General features: G+C 41.4%; 1 protein-coding gene across 4 annotated transcripts in view; it reads left to right on the plus strand.

Annotated features, from left to right (window-relative positions):
- PID1 (phosphotyrosine interaction domain containing 1) overlaps positions 1-24,958 on the plus strand; it is a 194,940-nt gene that overhangs the window by 82,806 nt on the left and 87,176 nt on the right. For 3 of the 4 annotated variants that reach the window (XM_081813455.1, XM_081813454.1, XM_006735834.3), the window contains one exon: positions 11,135-11,281. The exons of the other annotated variant lie outside the window; for it this stretch is intronic. In XM_081813455.1, coding sequence (XP_081669581.1) covers positions 11,135-11,281 — 147 coding nt within the window. The remainder of the gene's footprint in view (positions 1-11,134; positions 11,282-24,958) is intronic. 4 annotated transcript variants of the gene reach the window in all.

Below are 24,958 nucleotides of genomic sequence, written 5' to 3' on the forward strand. Positions count from 1 at the left end.
AGGTTTTTTTTGTTTCTTGTTTTTGTTTTTTTAAAGATTTTATTTATTTATTTAATTGACAGAGAGAGAGTGAGAGAGACACACAGCGAGAGAGGGAACACAAGCAGGGGGAGTGGGAGAAGGAGAAGCAGGCTTACCACTGAGCAGAGAACCCGATGCGGGGCTCGATCCCAGGACCCCGGGATCATGACCTGAGCCGAAGGCAGTCGCTTAACCAACTGAGCCACGCAGGTGCCCCAGTGTTTTTTGTTTTTTTTAGAGAGAAAGAGAGAGCCCACGCATGCACGTGAGCAGATGGGGGAGGGGCAGGGGGAAAGAGAGAATCTCAAGCAGACTCCAAGGTCAGTGCAGAGCCCGACATGGGGCTTGATCCCACGACCCTGAGATCATGACGCGAGCAGAAATCAAGAGTTGGACATTTAACTGGCTGAGCCACCCAGGCGCCACTATGCTTCCAGATATTTTAAAGTGGCTGTCTAAATTTAAATGGCAGAAAATAGGAAGGGAGAGAATAAAGATGATTTGTGTGTGTGTATGTGTGTGTATGTGTGTGTGTGTGTGTGTGTACATGTACCAGTTACTCCTCCAGGTAGTTAATATACATCGTCGGGGTAAATACTGCAGGATATGTTAAAGACTCAGGGCCTTGACATCGGAGTGCCTTAGAGTGAATCTGCCCTGCTTTATTCAGAATGTTATTGGAAGGTAAAAGAGATAATCCTTGTCAAGTGCCTTTGGCACTTGATGAGAGGTGTGGACCCATCTCTCTCTCTCTCTCTCTCACATGCACACACATTTATATCAATTACTGGTCCTATTGTAGGATGAGTCATATATTTAGACTCATAACTGAACCTAGGATTTTCTGATTCTAAAACCTTTCATTTCATCCTATGCCTTATACTGTTGATTACAAAATGAAGTCTATTATGCACTTTTATTTATTTTTAAAAATTTTATTTATTTATTTGAGAGAGAGGGAGAGAGCAAGTGAGAGAGCACGAGCAGGGGTGCAGCAGGGGCAGAGGGAGAGAGACAAGCAGACTCCCTGCTGAGCAGGGAGCCCGATGCAGGGCTTGATCCCAGGACCCAGGGATCATGACCTGAGTCAAAGGCAGACGCTTAACCGACTGAGCCATCCAGGTGCCCCTTTTATGCAGTTTTAAAAGATGATGCAGCAGCAACATTATCAGCTCTAGATGGGTGCAGAAGTGATCTGGGTTAGCATGCTGGTCCGGGACTGAACCAGTCCAGTCGTTACAGGGCTGGGCTTCTGGGCTTGTCTGTAGCTCAGGGGGACGTTGGACAAGTGACTTCACTTTTCTAGGCTTCAGTTTTTCATCTGTGAAATGAGGGAGTTGGTCTAGGTCATCTGGAAGGTTGCTCCTGTTCTTAATATTCTGCATTTCTGGGTCGTAATTCCTCCTACAGAGAGTTTCAGGATTCATGTGCCCACATTTGTTTGTGAGTGAGCATAAGGCCAAAATAGAAGAGGAGGTGTCTGAGAAGGGAGGGAGGAAGCTGACCACAACCAGATAGTAGTCAGCATCCACGGACACATAAATATCTGAGCTGGAAAGAAACAGGGTTGGGGGAAAAGGACCTTTGGAACTTAAGGATAATGCTAATATGTATATCATAACATTTTATGTGTATCTCTCCAAATACAAAGCATTCTTCAGTGCACTTAGTTTTGGTTGATTAAAAATATAAATTTGACTCTGGCTTCTGTCTACAATGAAGACAGTAAGAAGAACATCACTCTCCATCCTATTAATGGGAAAAAGCCAGCTAATTTACAAAATCAAACCTTCTCTTGAACCCATCAAAGAGCTGGGGTCAGAGTACATCCAACTGGCCTGATATATATACAAAACAAGGCCTCCAAAAAGAAAAAGACACCACATGAATTATGGCTCACTTATAGTGGGGAATGGTGGAGGATGGCCTGCAAGGCAAGAGGGTAAGAAAAATTCAGCTAACATTCTTAACTAATTTTTAAAGGTCAGTTGTTGGCTAGTACTGGCATGAAGAGCCCATGGTTCCTCTTGACCCAAGGGGAATTCGCATTAACTCATAGGCCTTTCTTAACAGAGCACCACTGGGATTCAGGAGATCTACTGACAGACAGACTGGAGGCCAGAGCAAGCCTCCTTTGATGGTCCAGGCCTGGAGGAGGGGTGTGGCTGCCATGGTTAAGGCCATGCACCCCGACTCTTCTAAGGAACACAAGACTGCTCATGTGGGAAAGGGTGAAACATCCTGTGCTCTGAAGGCTTAGGTGAAGACCCATTGTAACATGTGGAGAGGAAAAGAAAAAAGTCCTCTGCATCTGGAGGAAAGGCAGGGAACCACCCTGGATCCAGACAAATAGAGGTCTCTGAGCAGTGGGGACAAAGATGAGGTCACTGAGAAAGCCTGACTTCCAAGACCATAGGACACAGGACCTTCGTAAGGCTGAAGTGGAACAAGAGGGAAGAACCCTTCCTTGCCCTCCCCCCAACACACTCTCAGGCTAGAAGGCACCTAGTGTCAAGCAACTGCAGCTAACCTATGGGGGCAGGGGAAGAATGGGGAGGGAGACGCTGTGAGTCCCAGGTCCGCAAGATGGAGGAGGAATGTAGAGACACACCTCCTAGCGAAGTAGACCCCACCCTAAAGACAGGGTCAATCTAGAGGAATCCAAATCTGTGGTGCAGCAATAAAACCCAAGCCAGACCAGTTCCAGACGACATTGACTTGGTGCACCACACTGATGCCCAAGCAGAAAGGATGTGGTCAATTTCAGGTTTAAATGCTATTTCCCTCGGTCTCTACTGCACACGATGTCCAGAATCCAATAGGAAAATAGCAGAGGCACAAAGAGCCAGGAGGAAAATGATCCATAGGGAGGAGACAAAGCCAGGAACAGAACCAGGTCCAGAGATGACTCCGATAGGGAATTTAAAATAACTGATAAATATTTAAAGGCTCCAGTGAAAAAAGTGGAGAATAAGCATGAACATATGGGGAATTTCAGCAAAGAAAGAATCACACAAAAGTGCTAAGGAAAACAAGAATAAGAAGGAAAACAACAACAGAGTGAACAGAGATGAAGACCTTTAATGAGCTCATCAGTAGACTCAGCAGATGCAAAGGAAGAGTGAGTGAACTTGCAGATAGGCCATTGTACTGATTATTGATTTTCTGTGTTTTACTTTATTGATTGATTTTCTCCTCCAGTCTTTACTATTGGTTTCTTCTACTCACTTTGGGTTTCATTTACTCTGTTTATTACCCCCCCCTTTTTTTTAAAGTTGAAGCTGAGTTTATTGAAGAGAGAACTTTCTTCCTTTCTAATATTGGCATCTTGTGCTATAATATTCCCCTTACATACATTTTATGTGGCATCTCAGAATTTTTGATGTGTGATGTTTTCATTTGCATTCAGTTCAGAGTACTTTCCGCCTTGTCTTTTGATTTATTCTTTGATTTAGGGGTTATTTCGAACTGTGCTAGTTTCCACGTATTTGAAAATTTTACAGAGATCTTTCTGTTGATTTTCTTTTGTAGAATTTGAATCCTAAATTTACTGAGGTGTTTTTTATTTTATTAAAAAAAATTTTTTTTATGGTCCAGAATTTGATCTGTTTTGGTGAAGTGTATTCTGTACCCTTGAAATCTGTTGTTTTTGGGTGGAATGGTCTATGAATGTCAATTATGTCAGGTTGGTTGGTGGTGTTATTCAAACTTGAGAGTTCCTTGCAGCTTTTCTATGTATTCTATCCATTTTGGAGAGACCGGGATTGAAATCTCCAACCGTATTTGTAGTTTATGTCTATTTATCCCTTGGGGCCTATATTTTGAGTGAATTTCTTGTAGGCAACATAGAATTGGGGCTCCTTCTTCAAATCTCACTAAATCTGCCTTCTTTTTTTTAACTAGGGGTATCAATTTTATAGATTTTAAATCTATCACTTTATGATTTATTTTCTCTTTGTCTCATCTGGGTTTTTATTGTTGTTACCTTTTCCCTCTCCTTCTGCCTTCCTTTTTTATGATTCTGTTCTATCTTTTCTATTAGTGCATAGAGCTCTTTGCTTTGTTATTTTAGTCATTGCTTTACAGTTTATAGCATACACCTTTATTTATTTATTTATTTTAAAGATTTTATTTATTTATTTGACAGAGAGAGAGAGCACAAGCAGGGGGAGCGGCAGAGAGAGAGGGAGAAGCAGGTTCTCCGCTGAGCAGGGAGCCCCACACAGGGCTCAATCCCAGGGCCATGGGATCATGACCTGAGCCGAAGGCAGATGCTTAACCCACTGAGCCACCCAGGCGCCCCTAGCATACACCTTTAACTTACTGCCTTCAGATGATTAGTACACCATGTCACGTGTACCGTCAGATGCTTACAATACCATACTTGGGCTTCACCTTTTCTGACCTTTGTACTCCTGTGTATGTTTGCTGAAATCCTCCTCCTCCCCAGTGAGCTCTTCGTGAACCTTGGGGGCTTTCTGCAGGCTCTGTGGGCATTGAATTATTTTTGTGTCTCTCCCACATAATCTCTTGAGGGAATCTGTGATGTTCAAAAGAAATGCTTCCATAATTAAAACTGCATGAATAAATACGGGTGTGTGAACATGAGTATTTTCAGTTAGTTTAATAATAGCGATCATTTTAACAGATATAGACAACCTTTTAAATTTAGGAGTGTCTGGAGGGAGGCCTTTAAAATTAAGTTGGAACTTTTTTCAATAAGGCAGTTACTAGGACACTTTGCAGCAAGAAGGGAAATGCCAGGGTGCGGTAGGTCTTTCTTTTCTTGAAATACCAGATCAACATAAACTGCATTAAAAAAAATTAATCCTCGAAGTGAAAGAGTGTGATTTTGAATATGCTTGCTGGCTTTGGGGATAGATTTTCCAACCCTGTTTTCCTTTTAAAAAAGGACAAAAATGAAAAACAAAATCTTTTGCATTAAAACTTACTTACATGAAAATTGAATGTAAGTACAATTTTCTTTTATTCATTTATGTGATTACTCTTAATCATGTAACAAATCATTTGCTGTTTCTTTAACAGGAAAGTATTTTTTCTTGCTTTTATATTATTTTTGTTTTGCTTTGTTTTGTAAAAATGCCAGAATAAATATTTAAAAACAGAAATCCAAGAATTTACATTAAAAATGAAAAGTGAGATCTTCTGGAAAATCACAGTGGAGTTTCTTTTCTCATGATTGGGGGTTGAATCTACCTTTTTAAAAATAAGTGGTATAAAACGTAAGGAAACCACAACAAAGTTTAATTAATTCTTACATACCCTCCAAGTAATAAAATGAAGTGTGGTTATGAACAGAACGTGAAAGCCTTACTGAGTTTTGCATGCTGGTACAAATTAACATTTGTTTGGGGTACTGAAGTTTTCCACTTATTTGGTTCACCCACTTGTTCCTTGTGATTCTCTTCAGGAGAACATTTGCAATATTTCTGAAGCTTGATTAGGGCCTTACTGAATCAGTAATTTGCAAGTTAAAACTGACCATTTTAGCCAGCCTTCACAATGCAAGGATGAACCAGGGATTAAAACCTTAATGCCTTTTCTTTAATTTGAGTGAGGATAGTGTTCCAGTTATCTTAGAAAAAGAGGAAGCAGGATTTGCCTTCAAAAGATGCTTTATATTTTGGATACAGAGTCAATACAAAGGTGAGATACACCGGATTTGAATTGGTAAAATATGTAAATCCTTGCCTGCTAAACTGTCAGAGATTAATGTCTGAATAGGAGTAGGAAGCGCCAACTGTAAAATTATACAGGGCATGGCGATTACCCCATCCGCATAATGGGGCTTGATTTAGAGGCTCTATTTTAGGATTGCACGTAAAGCACCCAATGCAGAAAGCCGAGCTTTGTTTAATTTGTCCGGGGCAGTGCCCTAATTTTCTACAATACTATTCACTTCCCTCCTTTAAGAATGAATAACACATTTTCTTTATGGAACTCTGTGCGTCTTTCATTTGGGAGCAATCGCTTTTCCAAGCTCCTCTATTAGATTCCTCTTTTGTTGCCTTTTTATAATGCTCCTGGATTATGGTAAATTGCATTGTCTTTGTTGCACTTAGTCTGCCCACGCAAAGAACAAGCAATACCCTTTTTGACGTGGCATAACGTAGCACTTTACACTTGACAGAAGGGAGAGCTAAGACCTGGGAAGTTCTGATAGACCTGGTTGTCCCACCTCTGTCTTTGCTACCCAGCAAGAGAGCTTGCCACCTGAATTGGTGTCATTGTGGGTGTGCTCTTTGGCTATCTCTTGAGACTTGGAATTCATCTCATTTAGGCAGGAGCTCAGAGGACTTTATTGTAGACGTGAATAACCTGGGGACTGTAATACCTCCTTTTGATTATTATTGGTGTTTTACCATTAAGGCTCAACCTATTCAGGTAACAAAGTGCAAGATTCACTATCTTTTTCTTTTCTTTTTTTAATATAATGGTTCTTTTGGCTTCTGCAGTTTAACATTTATGAAGTCCTTTTAAAATTTTGTTAGTGGTTCCATTTTATTGTCTCAGGTGATTTTTCTTTTCATTGAAAAGTAATTTGTGTTGGCGAGACTCTTAGTTGCAGGGATCAGACACTTAACCCAAGCTCGCTGAAGCATCACAGAGAACGTATTGGCTCATATTCTCTGTAAGTCTATGGATGGATCTGAGTCAGATGTGGCTGGATCCCGGGCTCAGCAATGTCAAGTCTGTGACCCTCCGTATCCTGGCCCTCTTTGTCTCTGTGCCATCTCGTTTTCAGAATGACCTTGGCGGGTGAGCAGGTCAGCAGCTGCTTTGTACTCACATCACCCTGGCCTGGCAACTCTGTAGTTCAGGCTTCTGGAAGAGTCTGTTCAGCCAATCTTGAGTTTCCTCTGAACCAATGCCTTTAGCCAGGTATACGCAGTACTTGGGTGGTCAGCCTGTGTCCCATATTCTTTCCCAGGGTCAGGGGACAGGGACAACCCCACTCCACAGAGCAGCTAGATAACAGGGGAGACATTTCCTCAAAGGGGGCACAGAAGTGTTCTTATCACAGACAGTGAAAACTATCACACTTCTACCACTCGAAGATTTACAGGAGCAGCTCAGAGTTACATAAAAATGTTAATTTTCTATAAAAAGTTGTATTATTGTAGACTCAATGACTCGTGAGATAATTCACAGTGTATTTCCCTCTTTACCCTCATCCTTTCATTGTGGGCAAAAAGGACAAAGCCATTAAAGAAAAAAACTCATTTTTAAAATTTTTTTTAAAGATTGTATTTATTTGACACACAGAGAGAGAGCACAAGTAGACTGGCTGGCAGAGGGAGAAGCAGGTTCCCCGCTGAGCAGGGAGCCCATGGGACTCGATCCCAGGACCTTGAGATCATGACCCGAGCTGAAGGCAGATGCTTAACCGACTGAGCCACCCAGGTGCCCAAAACCGATTTTTTTTTTAAAGGAATCATTTCTCAATTTCACATTCAGATACTGCCTTAGTGTCTCTGTTCAGCTAGTCTGATGAACTCACACGATTTGCAGTTGTCATTTGATTCCCCAGTCTCCAGCTACTGTGAGAACCCCTTTCAGGCAGAGGCTCACATTTGGTTTCTGTTCCAGCTGCGCCTGCCACAGTGTCTGGCTGAGCACAGGTGTTGGGGGAGGGTGCACGGTGGGGGCCGGGGAGCTAACATGGGCCACTCGCCTGCCGGCCGGGAGATGCCAAGGCTCTGAAGAGTTAGGTAGCTCAGGTTACACAGCCCGTGTTGAAGTTGGCATTTGAACTCCATGATCCTCCCGTCCCCAATTTTGGGTTTTAAAAATGTTTGTTGATTTCTTTTACTTGGCTCTCCGGCTGCGTGTGTGTGCCAGTCTGCAGCTTCCCGTCTCTCTCCGTGCTCAGCGACTAGACCAATAGCCATGATATTTGGTCCCACAGTGGGGGCCGGAGGACAGTCTCCGAGCTCCTGGGCATTGTGGTGGTCCAGCCTTCAGGAGAATAGAGTCGCCTCTGGGGCCATCTTTAGGAATGTACTGTGTGGCAGAAGTCAGGCTGAGCTGAACCGTGTACTTCTCATAGAACTCCAGCAAAATGGCAGATGGGGGACAGTGTCCCCACTTGCTCGTTACCTCCTCTTCTGAGCCACTCTCCCCTTTACCTTCTTCATCGTATGGCCTCAGTTGCTGTCCCGCAGGGGCAGCCAACTTTGCCTCTCACTCTTAGGTGTCTGTGGTGCTCCTCTCAGACACCTTTGCAACCCCCAATGTTGGACGAGAATCAATTAAGAACAAAGAAGCTTCCAGGTTAATATGAAAATGTGCCTTTTTGTTTTTAAAAAATACAAATCAGTACTCCCAGGGAAATATTAGGGTAAATCTCTCCCATTTGAAGAAATTCCAGGTGTGGCAACTTTGTATCCTAGAAGGTGGCAGTATTGGTCAGGGTTAGATCAGAGAGACAGAACTGTTAGGAGATATGCCGCAAGGTTTATTCAAGGAACTGGTTTATGCAGGTGTCGATGCGGGCAAGGCAAGTCTGAGATCCTTGGGGCAGGCTATCAGGAAGGGTGGGCTGGAACTCTCGGCACAGACTGAAGCTGCCGTCCAAAGGTAGAAGTTCTTTCTCCTAAGGGAAGCCTAACCTCACCTGTTAAGGTCTTTCAATGGATTGAATCGAGTCCACCCAGGTTATCTAGGATGTGTCTGCAATTCAGATGATTACGGACTTTAATCATACCTACAAAATACCTTCACAGAAACACCTGGATTAGTGTTTGGTTGAGTAACAGTGTAGTAACCTAGGCAAGTTGGCACATAAAATGGACCATCAGCGTGGCCAGCTGAGAGTTCTAGTAGATTCCATGTGGACCTGTGAAACTGTTTTAGGCCCTTGGGGTCCTTCATTGAATAAAACAGTTTCTGCTCTTATGGCAGATGACAGAAAATAAGATAAACAAAATACATGATTTTGTAGTGGTGATAAGAAGTGATGAGAATAACAAAGCAGAGGAAGGGAATAGACGGTGATGAGTATATATGTGTGCAGAACTGGCTACATAATTTGTGAGGCCCAGGGCAAAGTGAAAATGCAGTATCCTCTACTCAAAAAGTTGAAAAAAGTGCCACCGAAGGTATTGAAACATAAAACCTTTTTCCTTTCTTTCCTGAATCTCTCTCTGTGATAGTCATGGTGGATTTTTTTTTTTTGTTTTTTCTGTTCGGCTGGTTGGTTGCTTTTGCCATGTCATGTGTGGAAGTAAAGTTCAAAATTTAGATTATAACACGAACCTGCCATTCATCATTATGTTGTGCGGTGCCCACTTTAAATACAAACACGTAGGGGTGGAATCATTGAAATCACACGAGCTGCATTTCCTAGTTCATGGGTGCATCTGAACATTGTGCTTACCAAAACAGTGGAGACATCCTACAAAACCAGCTCACCTGTTTTTCCTTCATCTCTAATACATGCGCATTCTCCAGACACCTTACCTTTGGTTTGCTGATTCGTGAGGAGGGACAGACGAGAGTAGGAGGAGCTGTGGCTGCCCTGTCCCTTTCCTTCTCTGTTGTCATTTTTCAGTGTACATGGTTGCCTACTACAGGAAAGTCATACAAATAAAAGGGATTTGCTAGAGTTCCTTGATCACTCATGTTTGTTAGAATACAAGTGACTTCTTTCTGCATTTGAAGCAAGTTCTACTTCTAAAGCGTGGCCCCTTGGGGCTGCCAGCCCTCTGATTACTGAGCCATAGGCTTAACATGCTTACCTTGTGCCCCCTTTGCATTTCGTCGAATTCCTAGGCATCGGGCTGCACGTACTGCGTGTATTTCCTCTACTCACGCATGTGCACTACTGTCTCATTGGTCTTAGCTTATGAAACGCAAGCTCAGAGATAAAGTTATGAGGGATTTCAAGATTGTGACATTAACCCAAGAGCATTAAAGTAAGCGTGGAGCTCTCCTGAGCATGGGACCCTGTTGTCACCACACAGGTTGCAGGCCTGTGAAGCCATCTGTGCGTGTCTGTGTGTATGTGCACATGCACATGCTATTTTAGATAATGTTGATAAAGGAGGACTGTCTCATAAGGTGACATTTGGTCAAGGTCCTCAAGAAAGTCAGGAAGCCAGATATGCAGATACTAGGACAGGAGTAGCATGTTCAGAGGTTCCAAGGCACATGAGTCTTTGCCTTATTCTCAGAAGTATAAAGAAGCCGCGGGTGGCTGGATCCAAGTGAGAGGGTGAGGGGTGGGAGATGAGGTTGGAGAAGCAGAGGTCCCTGAATTGTGCATGGGCTCCAAGATCAGGGAAAGGACTTGGAATTTTTCTATAAGAAGGGAAGGCTTGGGAGAGTCTTAGCAGAGGGTGACATACCATGATTCGATTTTAGAAGGCTCCCTCTGGCTGCGCTGTGGTAATACTCCACATTGGGGCAAGGTTGGAAGTGGTCAGACCAGCTGCTATGGTAGACCAAAGATGGGGCCTGGACTGGGTGTATACACCCAGTGATTAAATGTAGCTGGATTCTGGGTATATTTTAAAACCGGTGTCAATGGGAGCTGCACGTAGAATAGATATTTACCTAGAGTCCAGCAGATGAAATGGTCTATTGAGAAGTAGTGAATTTCCTAAGTTCCACAGCCAATGAATGGCAGAACTGGGGAAGACAGAGAGCAGGAGTCTTGTGTTCTTTTTCACTGGGTCTTCTCCTTTTCCATTAACTCTAGATTGCTCCTTCAAATAGCTCTGTTAAACATTCTCTCTTGAACATCTTCCCTTATTTGGCTGAAATGGGCATGGTTGAATTGCTAGGATTCTATCTCTAGATATCACTTTGAAAGAACTTCTCAGAGCAAGGACCTAGGTGATTCTCCCACCACCCCATGTTCCCGTGGTCTCTGCGTGGGGGTTGGCCGTCTCCTATGGTGTCACATTAGTGCTGTCCTGACAGTTTTTTCCCTGCATTTTATGAAGTATCTCTTAACATCCCCTAGTAAAACAGAGTTCATAAAACAAAGATTTTGCTCCTGAGTTTGATGTGCAGTTGCATCACGTACAATGCCAAAAACTTTAACTGTAGTTGGCTTGCATATTTATTTATTTATCTTGCTTCTCAGCACTTTCAGACCATGCTGAAGTCCAAGTTGAATGTCCTCACACTGAAAAAGGAGCCCCTCCCGGCAGTCATCTTCCATGAGCCCGAGGCCATCGAGCTGTGTACCACCATGCCCCTGATGAAGACAAGGACTCACAGTGGCTGCAAGGTATGTAGATGTGGCCAGCAGGGGCCCTCTTGGTGGGACAAACCAAAGGACGCATAGCCTTAGGGCACTTGTTTCCCAGTGGTGACTTTTGAAAGGAATGAAAATGTAACCCGACTAATGAGCTCCATTGAGTGATGGTTGGATGAATCCGTATCTTGCTGTATTTTATTTATTTATCTTTTTTAAAATTAACATATAATGTATTATTAGTTTCAGGGTACAGGTCTGTGATTCAACAGTCTTACACAATTCACAGCGCTCACCATAGTACACACCCTCCCCAGTGTCCATCACCCAGCCACCCCATCCCTCCTACCCCCCTCACCTCCAGCAACCCTCAGTTTGTTTCCTGAGATTAAGAGTGTCTTATGGTTTGTCTCCCTCTCTGGCCCCATCTTGTTTTATTTTTTCTTCTCTTCCCCTATGATCCTCTGCCTTGTTTCTCAAATTCCACATATCAGTGAGATCATATGAACTTGTCTTTCTCTGATTGACTTATTTCGCTTAGCATAATGTCCTCTGGTTCCATCATTGTTGCAAATGGCAAGATTTCATTTTTTTGATGGCTGCATAATATTTCATATGTGTGTGTGTATATATATATATATATATATATATATACACACCACATCTTCTTTATCCATTCTTCTGTCGATGGACATCTGGGCTCTTTTCATAGTTTGGCTATTGTGGACATTGCTGCTATAAACACTGGGGTGCACATACCCCTTTGGATCACTACATTTGTATCTTTGGGGTAAATACCTAGTAATGCAATTGCTGGGTCATAGGGTAGCTCCATTTTCAACTTTTTGAGGAACCTCCATGCTGTTTTCCAGAGTGGATGTACCAGCTTGTATTCCCACTAAGAGTATAGGAGGGTCCCCCTTTCTCCGTATCCTCATGGAACATCTGTTGTTGTTCAGAAACATCTGTCGTTTCCTGACTTGTTAATTTTAGCCATTCTGATTGGTGTGAGGTGGTATCTCATTGAGGTTTTGATTTGTATTTCCCTGATGCTGAGTGATGTTGAGCATTTTTTCACGTGTCTCTTGGCCATTTGGATGTCTTCTTTGGAAAAATGTCTGTTCATGTTTTCTGCCCATTTCTTGATTGGATTATTTGTTCTTTGGGTGTTGGGTAGGAGATCTTGCTGTATTTTTAGCATTCGGGACTGCTCTATCGTTTCCAGGTATACATTAAAGACATGAGTTCTAGTATGTATGAATAAAATAGTCTTCTCACTGTATTTGCTGTAGCCCTGTGGAACTCTGGGGCTTCCCAAGAAAAATTCTGTCTTTAGTGGTATTTCCTCCCTTTGTATTTGCACTCTGAATAAAACACATCTTAAAAAATAAAAAACAAGTTTCTCAACAGTGTATTCTCCTTTAGGGGTTATTTTGCATTTTTGTTTGGCTTCAGCTCTCAGAATTGATACTAATATTCATGCCTCAGAATCCATTAAAAAACATTTTTTTTCATTTATGTAAACTGTAGTGCTGACATTAAAAAACCCTAGAAGTGAAATGTATAATTTTGGTAAGCTTTTGGGTTCTTTCTCCCATGATATTCTTTTTTGCATGAATTGATGAATATAGCGATCAGTTCAGAGGTAACAAAGAAAATATGTTTATGCATATTTTGTCATCAGCAATTTGTTTTGAGGAGTAAAAAATTAAATGGGCAGAAATTTGAGTAGTGAAAATAAAGTAAAGCAAAAATGTATGATTGCTTGTGGGTTTCTATTATAACCCTGTAGACACACTCCTTTCCTTATTGCTTTTCTAGGTTGGGGAAGTTAAGGTCCATCGATCTTTCTTGCGGGAATATTCCATCCCCGCCCCAGTTCTTGCATCGCTGTGGTCAGATTGGAGCCTACAGAAATCTTGAGTGATGGCTGTGTACACAAACCTCCACACATGTTCATCCATCCCGCAAATATCTCGCTGTCTGCCCAGCACTGGGGACAGTGGGAACAACACCCACCAGCATCTTTGTAGGGTTTAACTTTTAGTTGGGGAGGAGGGAGGAGAAAGTACAGGTAAATAAGCATTGGCTGTTGAGAAAGCCAGTCGGGAGGAACTTGTGGAAGAATCTTTCAGGCAGAAGGGACAGGGAGTGCTAATTCTCAGGTGTGCTTTGTAATGGAGAGGAATGGGCAGGAAGTTGAGAAAGTTGTGTTCCCTGATGCAGTCAGTCAAGGGTCCAGGTAGAGAATGAGCCTTGTCATCACGGTGGCAAGGAGTTTAGACTTTGTTCTAATTACTGTGGGGAACCGTCAGATTTTGGCAAGGGAGTTATATGACTCCATTAAAAAAAAAAAGTGATTTTAAATGGCAACTATGCTAAGGTGAACTTTCAGCTTCCAAAGAGCCAGAAGCTCTGCTTCAACTGGAGACAGTTGGTCCACAGAACTGGCCTTAGGTCCCCATGTATGCAATGCTTTTGGTGAATTGATGATACAAAGGAATTATAAAAATACTCATTAAATTTGAAAGTGATATGAGATCAAATTGTGTTATACATACTTTAGAGATTTCCTAGAGTCATTTTGAATTCTGTTCCTGTTGGGGAAAATGGTCCCTCAAAAGCAAGATGAAGTCAGTAGGGACAAGTGAAAGGAGGAGAGTTTCGTTTGATAAAGGCTGCAGGGTATGTTTAAATGGGAGGGGAAAAAAATGCAGTTACAGAATAAAAGACCTAGCAATCCAATCAGGAAATGAAAGAAGTGTGTGTGTGTGTGTGTGAGAGAGAGAGAGAGAGAGACAGAGAGACAGAGAAATATTTGCTAGAGAGAGAAATATTTGCTAGGAGAATAAAAACTATCATTTTCATGAAAAGGAGCATAGGGTCTGAGATTCATAGAGTAATTTATTTTTCTGTGTATTGCCTTAGGTTGTGTTTGCTAATTTTACTTCTAAAAGAATGTTGGAAAAAATAGAAGGAATTCAGAAGAGCACACGGAAGAGAGTGAGGTTGCCCTGGCATCAGTCAGTGGGACTAGGTAGACAAAGGGAGATCACTGATTTCACCTGGACATAGGGAAGAACTTCAGCATTCAAGGTGAAGAACACATTCCACTGGGCTGTAGAAAGTTTATAAACTCGCCATCCCTAGAAATCTTGAAGATGAGATTCCAGGTGTAGATAATCATGATCTGGAATCAGGGATCTGGGCCAACTCTAGCTTTATGATTCTATTTGAAGGAAGAAAATCCCCAATGTATCATTCTTCAAATGGTATACTATCATGCGCTTTATACAGTTACATTTTAACTTAAACGCACTGGAGTTACATTCTTTAATTCTCAATGACAATCTCATGTTTGTGTTCAGAGTCACATTCTTTCAGTAACAAAACAACAAAACAGTGACATGTTTGAGCCTTGAAATTTCTGTTTAGAATGTCCTGCCCTCCCCATTCCGCCCCACCCCCATCATCCACAGGAACAAAATGCAATGCTTCCTCTCTGATTCTTACGAGTAATTTAGCTCACAAAATGCCAGCTGCCGAAGGAGGAGCTCTCTCTCGGGCTCACGCCTGCCAGGAATAATGAGCACAATGTAGCCCAGGCCCAGCTGCCGGGCCAGCGGACAGGACCCTCCATCTGCACACACTGCTAGTTCTTTTTGCCTCAACAGCTCTCCAGGCGTGCTTGCATAACTGTGGGTTTGGGGAGGGAGAGAGGCAGGGGGAAGCAAAGGAAAAGGGTGTTGAAAATGGATTATGGTTAGCACCATCGAGGCTCTGGCTCATCTCAGATTTCCCCTTTCCCTCTGATCTGTATTCTCGGTGGGTTCTGATGGCATTGCCCTGCCAGGCTATTCATGTTGTGGGCAGCTGGGTCTTTGTGTGTTTTCCTCTATTGCTGCCACTTTTTTTTTTTTTTTTTTCCTGGAGTGGAGTTATTTAACTGCAAAACCCACTGCATACCATTAGGATGCGCCTGCCCGTACTCTCGTCGGAGCTTTTCAGGGTATCCGATGCTGTGTCTGATTTTGCCACAGCAGCAACAATGGTCGGTCATACCTGGCTTCTCCTGCCTACCACAGAATCCGAGGTGGCTTTGACTTGTTAGCAAACATTTAATTTAATTAATAGTCATTGAAAGCCTCCTGTGTACATGGAGTTGTGGAGAAAGGCATCAAAGCAGACGGTGCGGGTAATGCAGTTTGTAGTCAAGTGGAAGGAATAGATGAGTGCCTGAACCAAGAAACCTCCAGAGCTGCTGAAACTCGTGTTGTGTGTCAGAAAGCCCTGGAGGGTAGGTTTCTGGACCTTCTTTCCAGAGATTTTGACACAGGCGCTCAGCTTCACAGGCAGAAAAGAACCTGTACTTAAAAATAGACTGTGCAATTTACGTGACTGTGGGGCCCGGGCACTGCCTGGAGCTTGAGGACCTGAGCTGCAGAGTGGTGTATGAGAAGAGCCACGTAAGTGACGTAAGTGGATTCATGCCCGGGGAGGTGGGAGATGGGCCAGGACATGGAGGATGGAGCTAGCTGACCATTGTGTGGTTAGGACAGGTTTGCCACAGCTGACCAGGCGGCTGACATCCGAGAAAGAACTGGGCTGCGTAATTTGTGCATCAGATGTGTGTGCCCTGCGGACAGCACCTGTGGATGCCGCCTTATCCTACAGGGGGCGCTGGGTTCTTTGTTGGATTGACTCACTTCTGGGCCTACTTGCCAAAGTTCTCAAAGCCTTCATGAAATGGTGATAATGATGATGATAATAATACTTAGTAATAAACTACTAATACAGAAATAATGATAATAATTAAGAGCTGATGTTTATTAATACATTAAGCACTCTCCTATGCACTTTCCATGGTATAGAACCATTGGGTCATCGTGAGGACCCAATGGTTCAAGTGTCATTTGTAGCCTCATTTCTCAGGTGAGTTAACTGAGGCATAGAGAGGTTCTTTCCTGTACCGGAGTATCCAGTGAGTAACTGGCAAAGCCTGCATTTGAACTTCATCAGTCTGTCTCCAGAGCCTCTGCTCCTCCCCACTAGATTCCACCCCCTCTAAGGACCTCTGAGTGGTTCCCATGTGTGTCCAAAGATAGCTCTTAAAACTGGCTGTGTCATGTGATTTTAGCAAGTCATTTTGCTTCTGCAAGCCTCAGTTTCTTCATCTTCAATAGGCGAGAACCAAGGTCACTGTATCTCAGGCATTCTCTTATCTAAAGGCCCAAGGCTCAAATTTACCTTGTTTAATTGGATTAGAATTTTGTCTTTGTTCACAAAACCCAGAAAGCATGGGGAGAATGTACTAAAAGTATCATATAATTTTACCCCTAATATACCTCTCAGGCTTTCAAATTTGGTTTTCAGAAAAGAGAGAGAGAGAGGGAGTTTATAATGATGAAAATCACATTCCTTGTAAAAAATATATAGGAAATAAAACACGAAATATCCATTGAGTTCCTATATGCCCACGTGAACACTGTATAAAACCTATTCCACAGAGATAGTCCCCAGCTTTGTGGCATTTATAGTTTTAAAGCAAAATAGTAGCAATGCTGAAACCAAGATGCTGACACATAATTGGGGGTCTAGAACAAGTTATAACATTTATCTTTCATTTAAAACCTTTTATAAAGTTTGTGAATGGTGGTAGTTTAAGTGTAAGGATGTCGATTAGTTGAAGAAGGAAGATGACATGGAGGCCACATACCTGGGGAGGACAGATGGGGAAAGAAGCAAGAAGGAGAAGTAAGAAAGTTGGCAGTTCCTTACATAGGTCTCCTGTTTGGATCTGAATCTGCTTGCCTTTGTTCTGGTTTACCTGGCTCTCTTTCCGCTGCACCTGCTTGCTGTAGCTGGGTGGAGCCAACATACTGGGATTGGACTCCAGGAGGGATGTTCTTCTTGGCCGCCAGACAGGCTTTGGGAGTTGGTGGTGAATAGGGCTAACTGAGCATATGATATTTCTTTCTGCTCCCCACCCCTCATCCTGGGTTCTCTCGTTGTTCATGGTGAGAGTGCTCTTGTCTTCATTCTGCAGCTTGGTGGGCATCCGGCTGCCTCTGTCCCCTCACACTTCATCCTGGGCCCCCCAGGGCCTCACCTGGGCCTACTCTCCCACAGAATGCTCTAGCTCCCAAATCTCTCCTCCCCCTGAGTGAGGCACCTGGCTTAGCATCACGTGAAGTCCCATCTAAGACCCTCACTGTCCCGTTCCCTTTTGTGAGGGCAGAAGCCATCAAAAACTCTTAATTCCCAAGAAGGGACTTGTGATTCATACAGCATGACGGTTTTCATATTACTCTTTTTGAGATTCGTGCATCAAGAGTAACTGCAGCAGTAATCACTAGCTCTCAGGAAGGATGTGGTTGATTCCCAGTTGCATGGGACGGAGAAGTTCCTGAGCTGAAGGCTTTTCAGGCAGTCCTCAAATCCTACCATTTTGCACCCTTGTAAGACGGCCAGTCTTAGAAGTGAATTCCAGCAACCCTACTTGGGATGAGGGCTCCTGGTTTGAATTTAAATATACTTAAAATTAGCATCATATGTCTCTATTTCACACAGATTTTTATGTTTATTTGATCAGTTTTGTATTTAATTAGAAATGTAGTCATGTTTTTTCTCTCTCTCTCTTTTTTTTTTTATTTTAGCCAAAGGCCCCTAATTTTACCCATTCACACAAGGGAGAAACATTGATTATACCGTGTCATCCTCATTGAATGCATTTTGCAGCCTTTTCTTGGTGTAGGTAATTTGGGCATGAGTCCAGTTCTGCCAATTGCATAGACTTTCTCCTTGCAAAATACGTTTCTGATTTCGATATCAAGACAGAATACAAATAAAATAAAGAATAATAACATATGAAGTAAGATTCAGGCATGTAGTCTTTATTGGCTCTTTAAATTTCTTGGTTTAAACCCAAATGTAAACTTCTAGATTCAGAATAAATGGTGTCTAATTCCAATCCATTTTCTCTTTAGTCTTTCTCAAACTTTACTGTAAACAAATCAAAGCACATTTACTCGATCTTGTTTCCCCAAATGTAGAAAGGTAAAAGTTGGTGTGAGGTAAAATCTGTTGTTTAAGAGACAAGCTTTTATTTTTCTGCAATTTTTTACTCTTTGTTAATTTGTAAGTTTTCTGACCTCTTCCCCTCCTTCCTCTCTCCCTTCCCTCCCTTCCTCCCTAATTTTCTTCTTGAATTCATTTCTTTCATCAGCTACAAGAATATATTGTACACTCTCAGGATTTTCCAGATGTTAATAGGGACACAAAGATAAACAATGGTTTTGGGTCCTTTGGGTTGAAATAACAGAAAACCTAACTGGAATTGACTTAAGTCATTGAAATTTATTTGCTTTGGAATCTGCAAATTCCAACAGGAGGGAAGAGGGAAGGAGATGCTAGAGAGGCAACAAAAGCGTCCTCTACACCAGAAAAGATAGGCTTAATGACCTGAGGGCGGACAAATACATTCTGTAGGAAGAACAATGGCAGTAGAAGCAAATGCAAATCCTCAGGTTGCAGAGCATTGGGGGGTGGGGGGTGGGGAGGGACTTTCCTTCTGTGTTACAGCCCAGCCCATCCCTTTGAATATACATGGGAGATATTCTGGCACAGATGAGATGAGCCTCTCGGGGGATCTTTGACACCTTCAAACTATTTATTTCCTGGTGCCCCACGCTGTGAGGGCTGTGGCTGAAAAATGGGCATTTTACTCTAGAGAACCAGATGTGGCAATAAAGCTTCACGTTTGGACTCATGTCAAAGACTACTCTTCCTGTATCTCCAAATGTCACTGCCTATTTTACTTCTTATCTTCAAAAACTCTTGGGAGATCAGCAAAGATTCATTAGTGAAAAATGGGAAAACAATCTAAGTGCCTGAAAGAGATTATTATAATATTTTTGCTCCACAACACTATGAAAACACAAAGTCATTAAAAATACTGTTGTGGAAATTATACTGGTGTGGAAAATTTTCATCATGTATTAAATGAAATAAAAACCTGGTTGCAAAATGCTAGTAGGTTTTTATTTTTGTAAAATACTGAAATATGAACAGAAGTGATCTCTGGATAGCAGGATTCTGGGTAAAACTTGTGATTTTCTTTTTTTGGGGGGGCTTTTTTTGCATTTTCTAAATTGTCAACAATGAACAAATATTACATTGGTAATTCGTTTTTAATAATACATTTTAAAAAAGAAATGTTTCTTTGGATGAAAGTTTGGATGGACAGCTATGTGGAAGAAACTCCATTCTAAATGGAGCATTTTGGAAAACAGCTTCTTCTAAGTCACCCTGACTTAGACATTTGCTTCTTCTCTTCACCCAAATCAGAATTTCCGTAGATTCAGGGAAAGTGACATTTTCCCATCTAACTTGTGACTTGTCCGGTGTCAGACGTGTCTGGTGTGTTCAGCATAATTGGCAACCTACTCAAATGCATTTGCAGGGATGATGTGGCAGGCTGCTTAGTGGCAACCTCAGAAATTTATTCTCTCACAGATGTGGGGGCCAGAAGTCCAACATAGGGATCACTGGGCAGAAGTCAAGGTGTCCAGGAGCTTCCTCTGGAGGCGGTAGAAGAAACTCGGCTCCTTGCCTCTTGCAGTTTATGGTGCTGCAGGCATTCCTTGGCTTGTGGCCATATCACTCCAGTTTCTGCCTATGTGGCCAACACTACCTCCTCTTCTGCCTATTTTAAACCTCCCTTTGCCTTTCTCTTGTAAGGACACTTGTGGTTGGATTTAGTGCCCACATGATAATCCAGGATAATCTCTCTAGCTCAAGATTTTTAGCTTCACCAAATCAGCAAAGACCCTTTTTCCTTTTAAGGTATCATGTCAGGTTCCAGGAAAGAGGACCTAATATTTTTGGGTGGTCTTACTCGGCCCGTTATAGATAGTTTCTTTATAAAGGAGGAATTCTAGAAATGCCAAAATTCCTAAGCAAAAAGAAATATAATGCTCCTAGTTAATCAGTTATTTAGGTTATGTTATTTCTTGAGCCCAAGAAAATGCTTTCATTGGAATTCAGAAAACTACTTTAAAATACAGAATAATGAGGAGCATTGGTCTGTGGAAGTAACTTGATCCTAGGTTGAGCCAAAGTTTTTTGTTTTATTTACTTTATCAAAATTTCTGAAAAGGAAGCACTGTCTTAAAGTTTTGAATGGAACACGGGTTTAAGTCCTGACCCTTTGTAGTCTACATATTAGATGAATATGTTTGTAAGCATTCCACAGTTCTACCACAGGGAAGGGAAATAATGTTTTGCCTCCCCCGCCTTCTCAGTAAAGCTATAAGGATAATTTTGAAAATGATACAGAAAATATTATGAGTATAACATGTGTGTCTGAGAGAAGTATCTCATTATGAAGCTATTTTCCCCTCATGACTTCCTGTTTAGCTCATTTGTCTTTGAAACAATTTGTTGGTTTAGTTCTGAAAATTTAGCTTAATCATTATCTGAATTTAGGGTTCATTTATTTGGGAAATACATTAATTATTTTACAGATTTTCCTGGATTAATTCTGTGGATAAAATAGAGTTCCTCTGTGGTAGATTTCATTTGTGGGGAAACCTGCAGAAACACCACACAGAAAACCAATTAAGTTGGTAAAAACTCATTAATAATATACTTTATGGTTTCCAGCAGAGACCGTACAACTTGCTTGAGATGGTTGCAAGATTAAGATAACTTCAAGCTAAAATTATGCAAATAGGGTGCTTAAATATAAGAAGGTAACGTTTAAAAGACATTTTTAAGTATATATATTTTTTCTACTTATTTTTGGTCATGTCATTTTTTTTCCCCAGTGTTTTATTTACTTTTTACACTAGAGGAACTTCTAAGTTACCATACCAGTGCATCTGCTGCTAGAAGGGCTAGTTTAATTTATTGTCTGTTAAATGGCAAATGTGCGTTAAATAAGGAAGCATCAGAAGGTGTAGACTAAATATAACCTCATATAAGCCTAGACTCTCTTTGCAAGTGATTTTTTCTGCCTTAAGTTTTAAAACTGTATCAAAGCAATACCCGCAGAGATTTACCAAAAAAAATCCCAAAAAACAAAAAATGAAACAAAAAATAAAAACAACCCTATCAAATAGTAATGAAAAATGAAACATAAACTGTTTACCTGTTCCCTTCATCCCTCTCACACCCCAATCCTGCTCCAACTGTAATTATTTTAGCCGTTTCTTCTTATGCTTATCGTCGTACTTCAGGTACTATACTTTTACCATTTGAAGTAATATCTTTTGTCTAGTTTGGTAGATAAAGATTTAGATCTCTAATAACTCTACCCACTTGTCTTCCTTCATATTCCTAACATAGTTACTTCTGAAATTTTAGTTATTATGTGTGTAAATAACTGAAGAGTGGGTTGAGGCACCATGACTTTATTTCCTTTCTTGCTCAATATTTTTTTGAATTAATAGTCTATTATTTTTAGATTTGACATCATTTTATGTATACTTATACTTAATTTTCCTCAAATGTGCTTTCTGATTTGGCATATACCCATCAATATGTACCTCAGCCACTCACTCGTGGAGATAGCGTATTCTGTTTCATGTTCTCCTGAGTTTCCCTCCTCTAGAGTCCGTTGTCCTCCTGCACCTGGCTAGAGTACTGGCCTCTAGGCCATCCTCACTGCTGTGACTCTGGGACTTCTCTCCCCCGGGATGGATACTCCTCTGTTTGCTTCCTCTTCTTTTGATTTCCTTCTTTGTTTTGCTGGAGCATGCATTCAAGAAGTAAAAATTGTGTGCTTTGTATGTCTGAAAATTTCTTTATTCTACCCTCACCTTTTTGAAAGTTTGGGTATAGAAATGAAGATTGGAAATCATTTCTACTTAAAACTGTGAAGGTTGTGTCCATTGACTTCTACTATGCCTGTTACTCTTGAGAGATCTGATCCCATTTGATCCAGATAGTGATGTTCCTTTGTATGTGACTTTCTTCCCCTTCTACTCTCTGGAAAGTTTTGGGATTTCCTTTATGTTCTTTGTGCTCTGAAATCTCATGACTAGGTGACTTGATGTGAATTCCACACATCCCCTGCATTCATATAGTTGGAAAATTGTGTATCTTTTCAATTTGGACATGCTTATTTCTTTGTATTTTGGGGAGCCTTAAGTAAAATTCCTATTTGTCCTCCCGGTTGTGGAACATTTGAGAAATAAGAAACATGATGCATGATAGGTTAGATAAAAGTAGCAGTTTTATAATACTTTGGAGGATATGGCTGTGTAGACTCACTGGATTTTCTAAAGTTTCCAAATCTTTTTTGGAAGCTCTAGTAAGGTATTGTTTCTTCTCTCGTTCGTTTTGTCCTTTTGTGCTTATGACTCAAAAATGTCCATTCTTGGGGCACCTGGGTGGCTCAGTCGTTAAGTGTCTGCCTTTGGCTCAGGTCATGATCCCGGGGTCCTGGGATTGAGCCCTGCATCGGGCTCCTTGCTAGGCAGAGAATTTGTTTCTCCCTCTGCCTCTCCCCCTGCTTGTGTTCCCCCTCTCGCTGTCTCTCTCTCTGTCAAATAAATAAATAAAATCTTAAAAAAAAATGTCCATTCTGATCAGTTTAGTAGGGTTTAGAGAAGAAATGGATGTCTAAGGTCAACTTGCCATCTTTATCCTCTCAATTGTTCAGCCCTCTCTAAATTGCTAATCTTAGCTGTTTGAACTTCTCTTGTTTTATATCTTTATATAAGATGGAAATGGTGATCCTTAACTTTGAAGTTTAAAGAAGTATTTATAAAGTACTTCCAGCTTTTCATAGAGTAGAGCTGTATAAATAAAATACCATTGTTATTCAAATATAGCTCCCCTTGGTTTGAATGGAAAGGTCAATAAACTATAGACAACATGGTAGCAAAGGAGATATAGATGTGAAAGTGGTAATAAATAAGCCAGATCATAAAAAGGTCATAAACTATGCTCTTAAATTTGTACAGATATTTCTTATTATATTTCTGAGTATTTCAACCTCTGACTAACCAGCGAGTAAATGATAAAAACCACTGTGACAACAGGTGGAGATGTGTTCCTTGGTGTGCTGGCTGTTCATTTCTTTGTTTTTACTGAAAATATGATACCTTCATTTCTTGGCAAGAGAAATGATGTCAGGGCTTCTGTGCATACAGAGATCTCTAAATGAGACGTTAGTCACAGTGGTGTTCATGAGTCACCAGGCATCTTCATAAACCAAATCCAGGAATTGAAAAATAATTTGCTCAAGAGGTAATGGGGATAAATGATCATTTATCATTCTGGGACACAGGAAAACTACTTTGTGAGCTAAAGATCCAACCAAAATTAGTTTCTCCCCCACGTTGATGGATTAAAGCATTCTCTTTAAAACATGTTTTTTTGCCCCTTATGAACAGTACTGGAATTCTCACATGTCACCATCTGGCTATCCAATAATATCTGTTAGGGCAGGAAGGATGTCTATTATCACAAAGACATTACTGATAGTCTCTTCATGGGATGGTACAAAACACGTGTTTGCTTTTCTCTTCAGTTAGATCACCAGCTCATTCGGAGCCCATCTTGCTTGTGTATAAAACCTTTCTCCTCTGTCCTCTCCTCCTTATTTTCATTCCAGAAGTTTCCTAAAGCCCTTTTATTCCTTATCCCATCCTTGAGCACCCCCCACCCCGCAAGGGTCCAGGCCCTTCAGGAGCATTTGGCTTGGGGGCAGGGAGGTCCAGGAGGCTTCAGGGCCCTGCACGTAAGTCTTCTGTAAGACAAACTTTATGACAAAAATGGACTCTTTTCTATAGCAAAAACCTGCTGCATTTGTCGTTCTTATGCCAACAGAATCTTGATTTAATTTCTCCTTTGTGAGAGTCACGTCTCAGGAAAGAGAGAGCAGGGAGGAAGATAACTCATTGTGCCATATGTATGCTGGAGTCACTGAGAAAAAAAGTCAAAGAAAGGGAATTTGGAGACCATTGCAACAAAGAAAAAATTAGTTTATTCATTCACAGTCACTAAAATCCACTGCTGTCCGACTTTACGCAGTTTTTCTTTTTAAAATCACATGTCTGTTTAAACAAAATAAACATTCACTAATGATCACTGTACATTTATGAATATATAGGTTAAATCTATGTGCTTGTTACTCACACATGATGTATATTTTTAAAAGATACAGAATAGAAATCTTAGGAGAATGAGCTAAATCTGAAATACATGATATTGTATGTCTATCTTCATTGCAATGATTAATTTAGGCAAGGCTCTTCTTTAGTAATAGTGGATGTAAAACCAAATTTCAGATGGCTTTGATGATGTCAGGGTTTTCACTGATCTTGTTAGACCCAATGAAATCATCAGTTTCACCCCAGAATGAGATGGAAAAGATGACATACCAAGAGATGGGGGGGAGGGGAGGGAGTGTATCAGCTCTGTCATTTTCTTGTTGTCTGCTTATGGGTGCATTCTTTTGATTATCTAAAATCTGCCATTTATTTGCAGGAATCTCAGCTGGGTTTTCTTTTTTTTTTTTTATTCTTATGTTAATCCCCATACATTACATCATTAGTTCTAGATGAAGTGTTCCATGATTCATTGTTTGTGCATAACACCCAGTGCTCCATGCAGAACGTGCCCTCCTCAATACCCACCACCAGGCCAACCCATCCTCCCACCCCCCTCCCCTCTAGAACCCCCAGCCTGTTTTTCAGAGTC

Source organism: Leptonychotes weddellii, chromosome 3 (assembly GCF_054177405.1).
Source record: "Leptonychotes weddellii isolate Sample4059 chromosome 3, ASM5417740v2, whole genome shotgun sequence".
NCBI classification, from domain to species: Eukaryota; Metazoa; Chordata; class Mammalia; order Carnivora; family Phocidae; genus Leptonychotes; species Leptonychotes weddellii.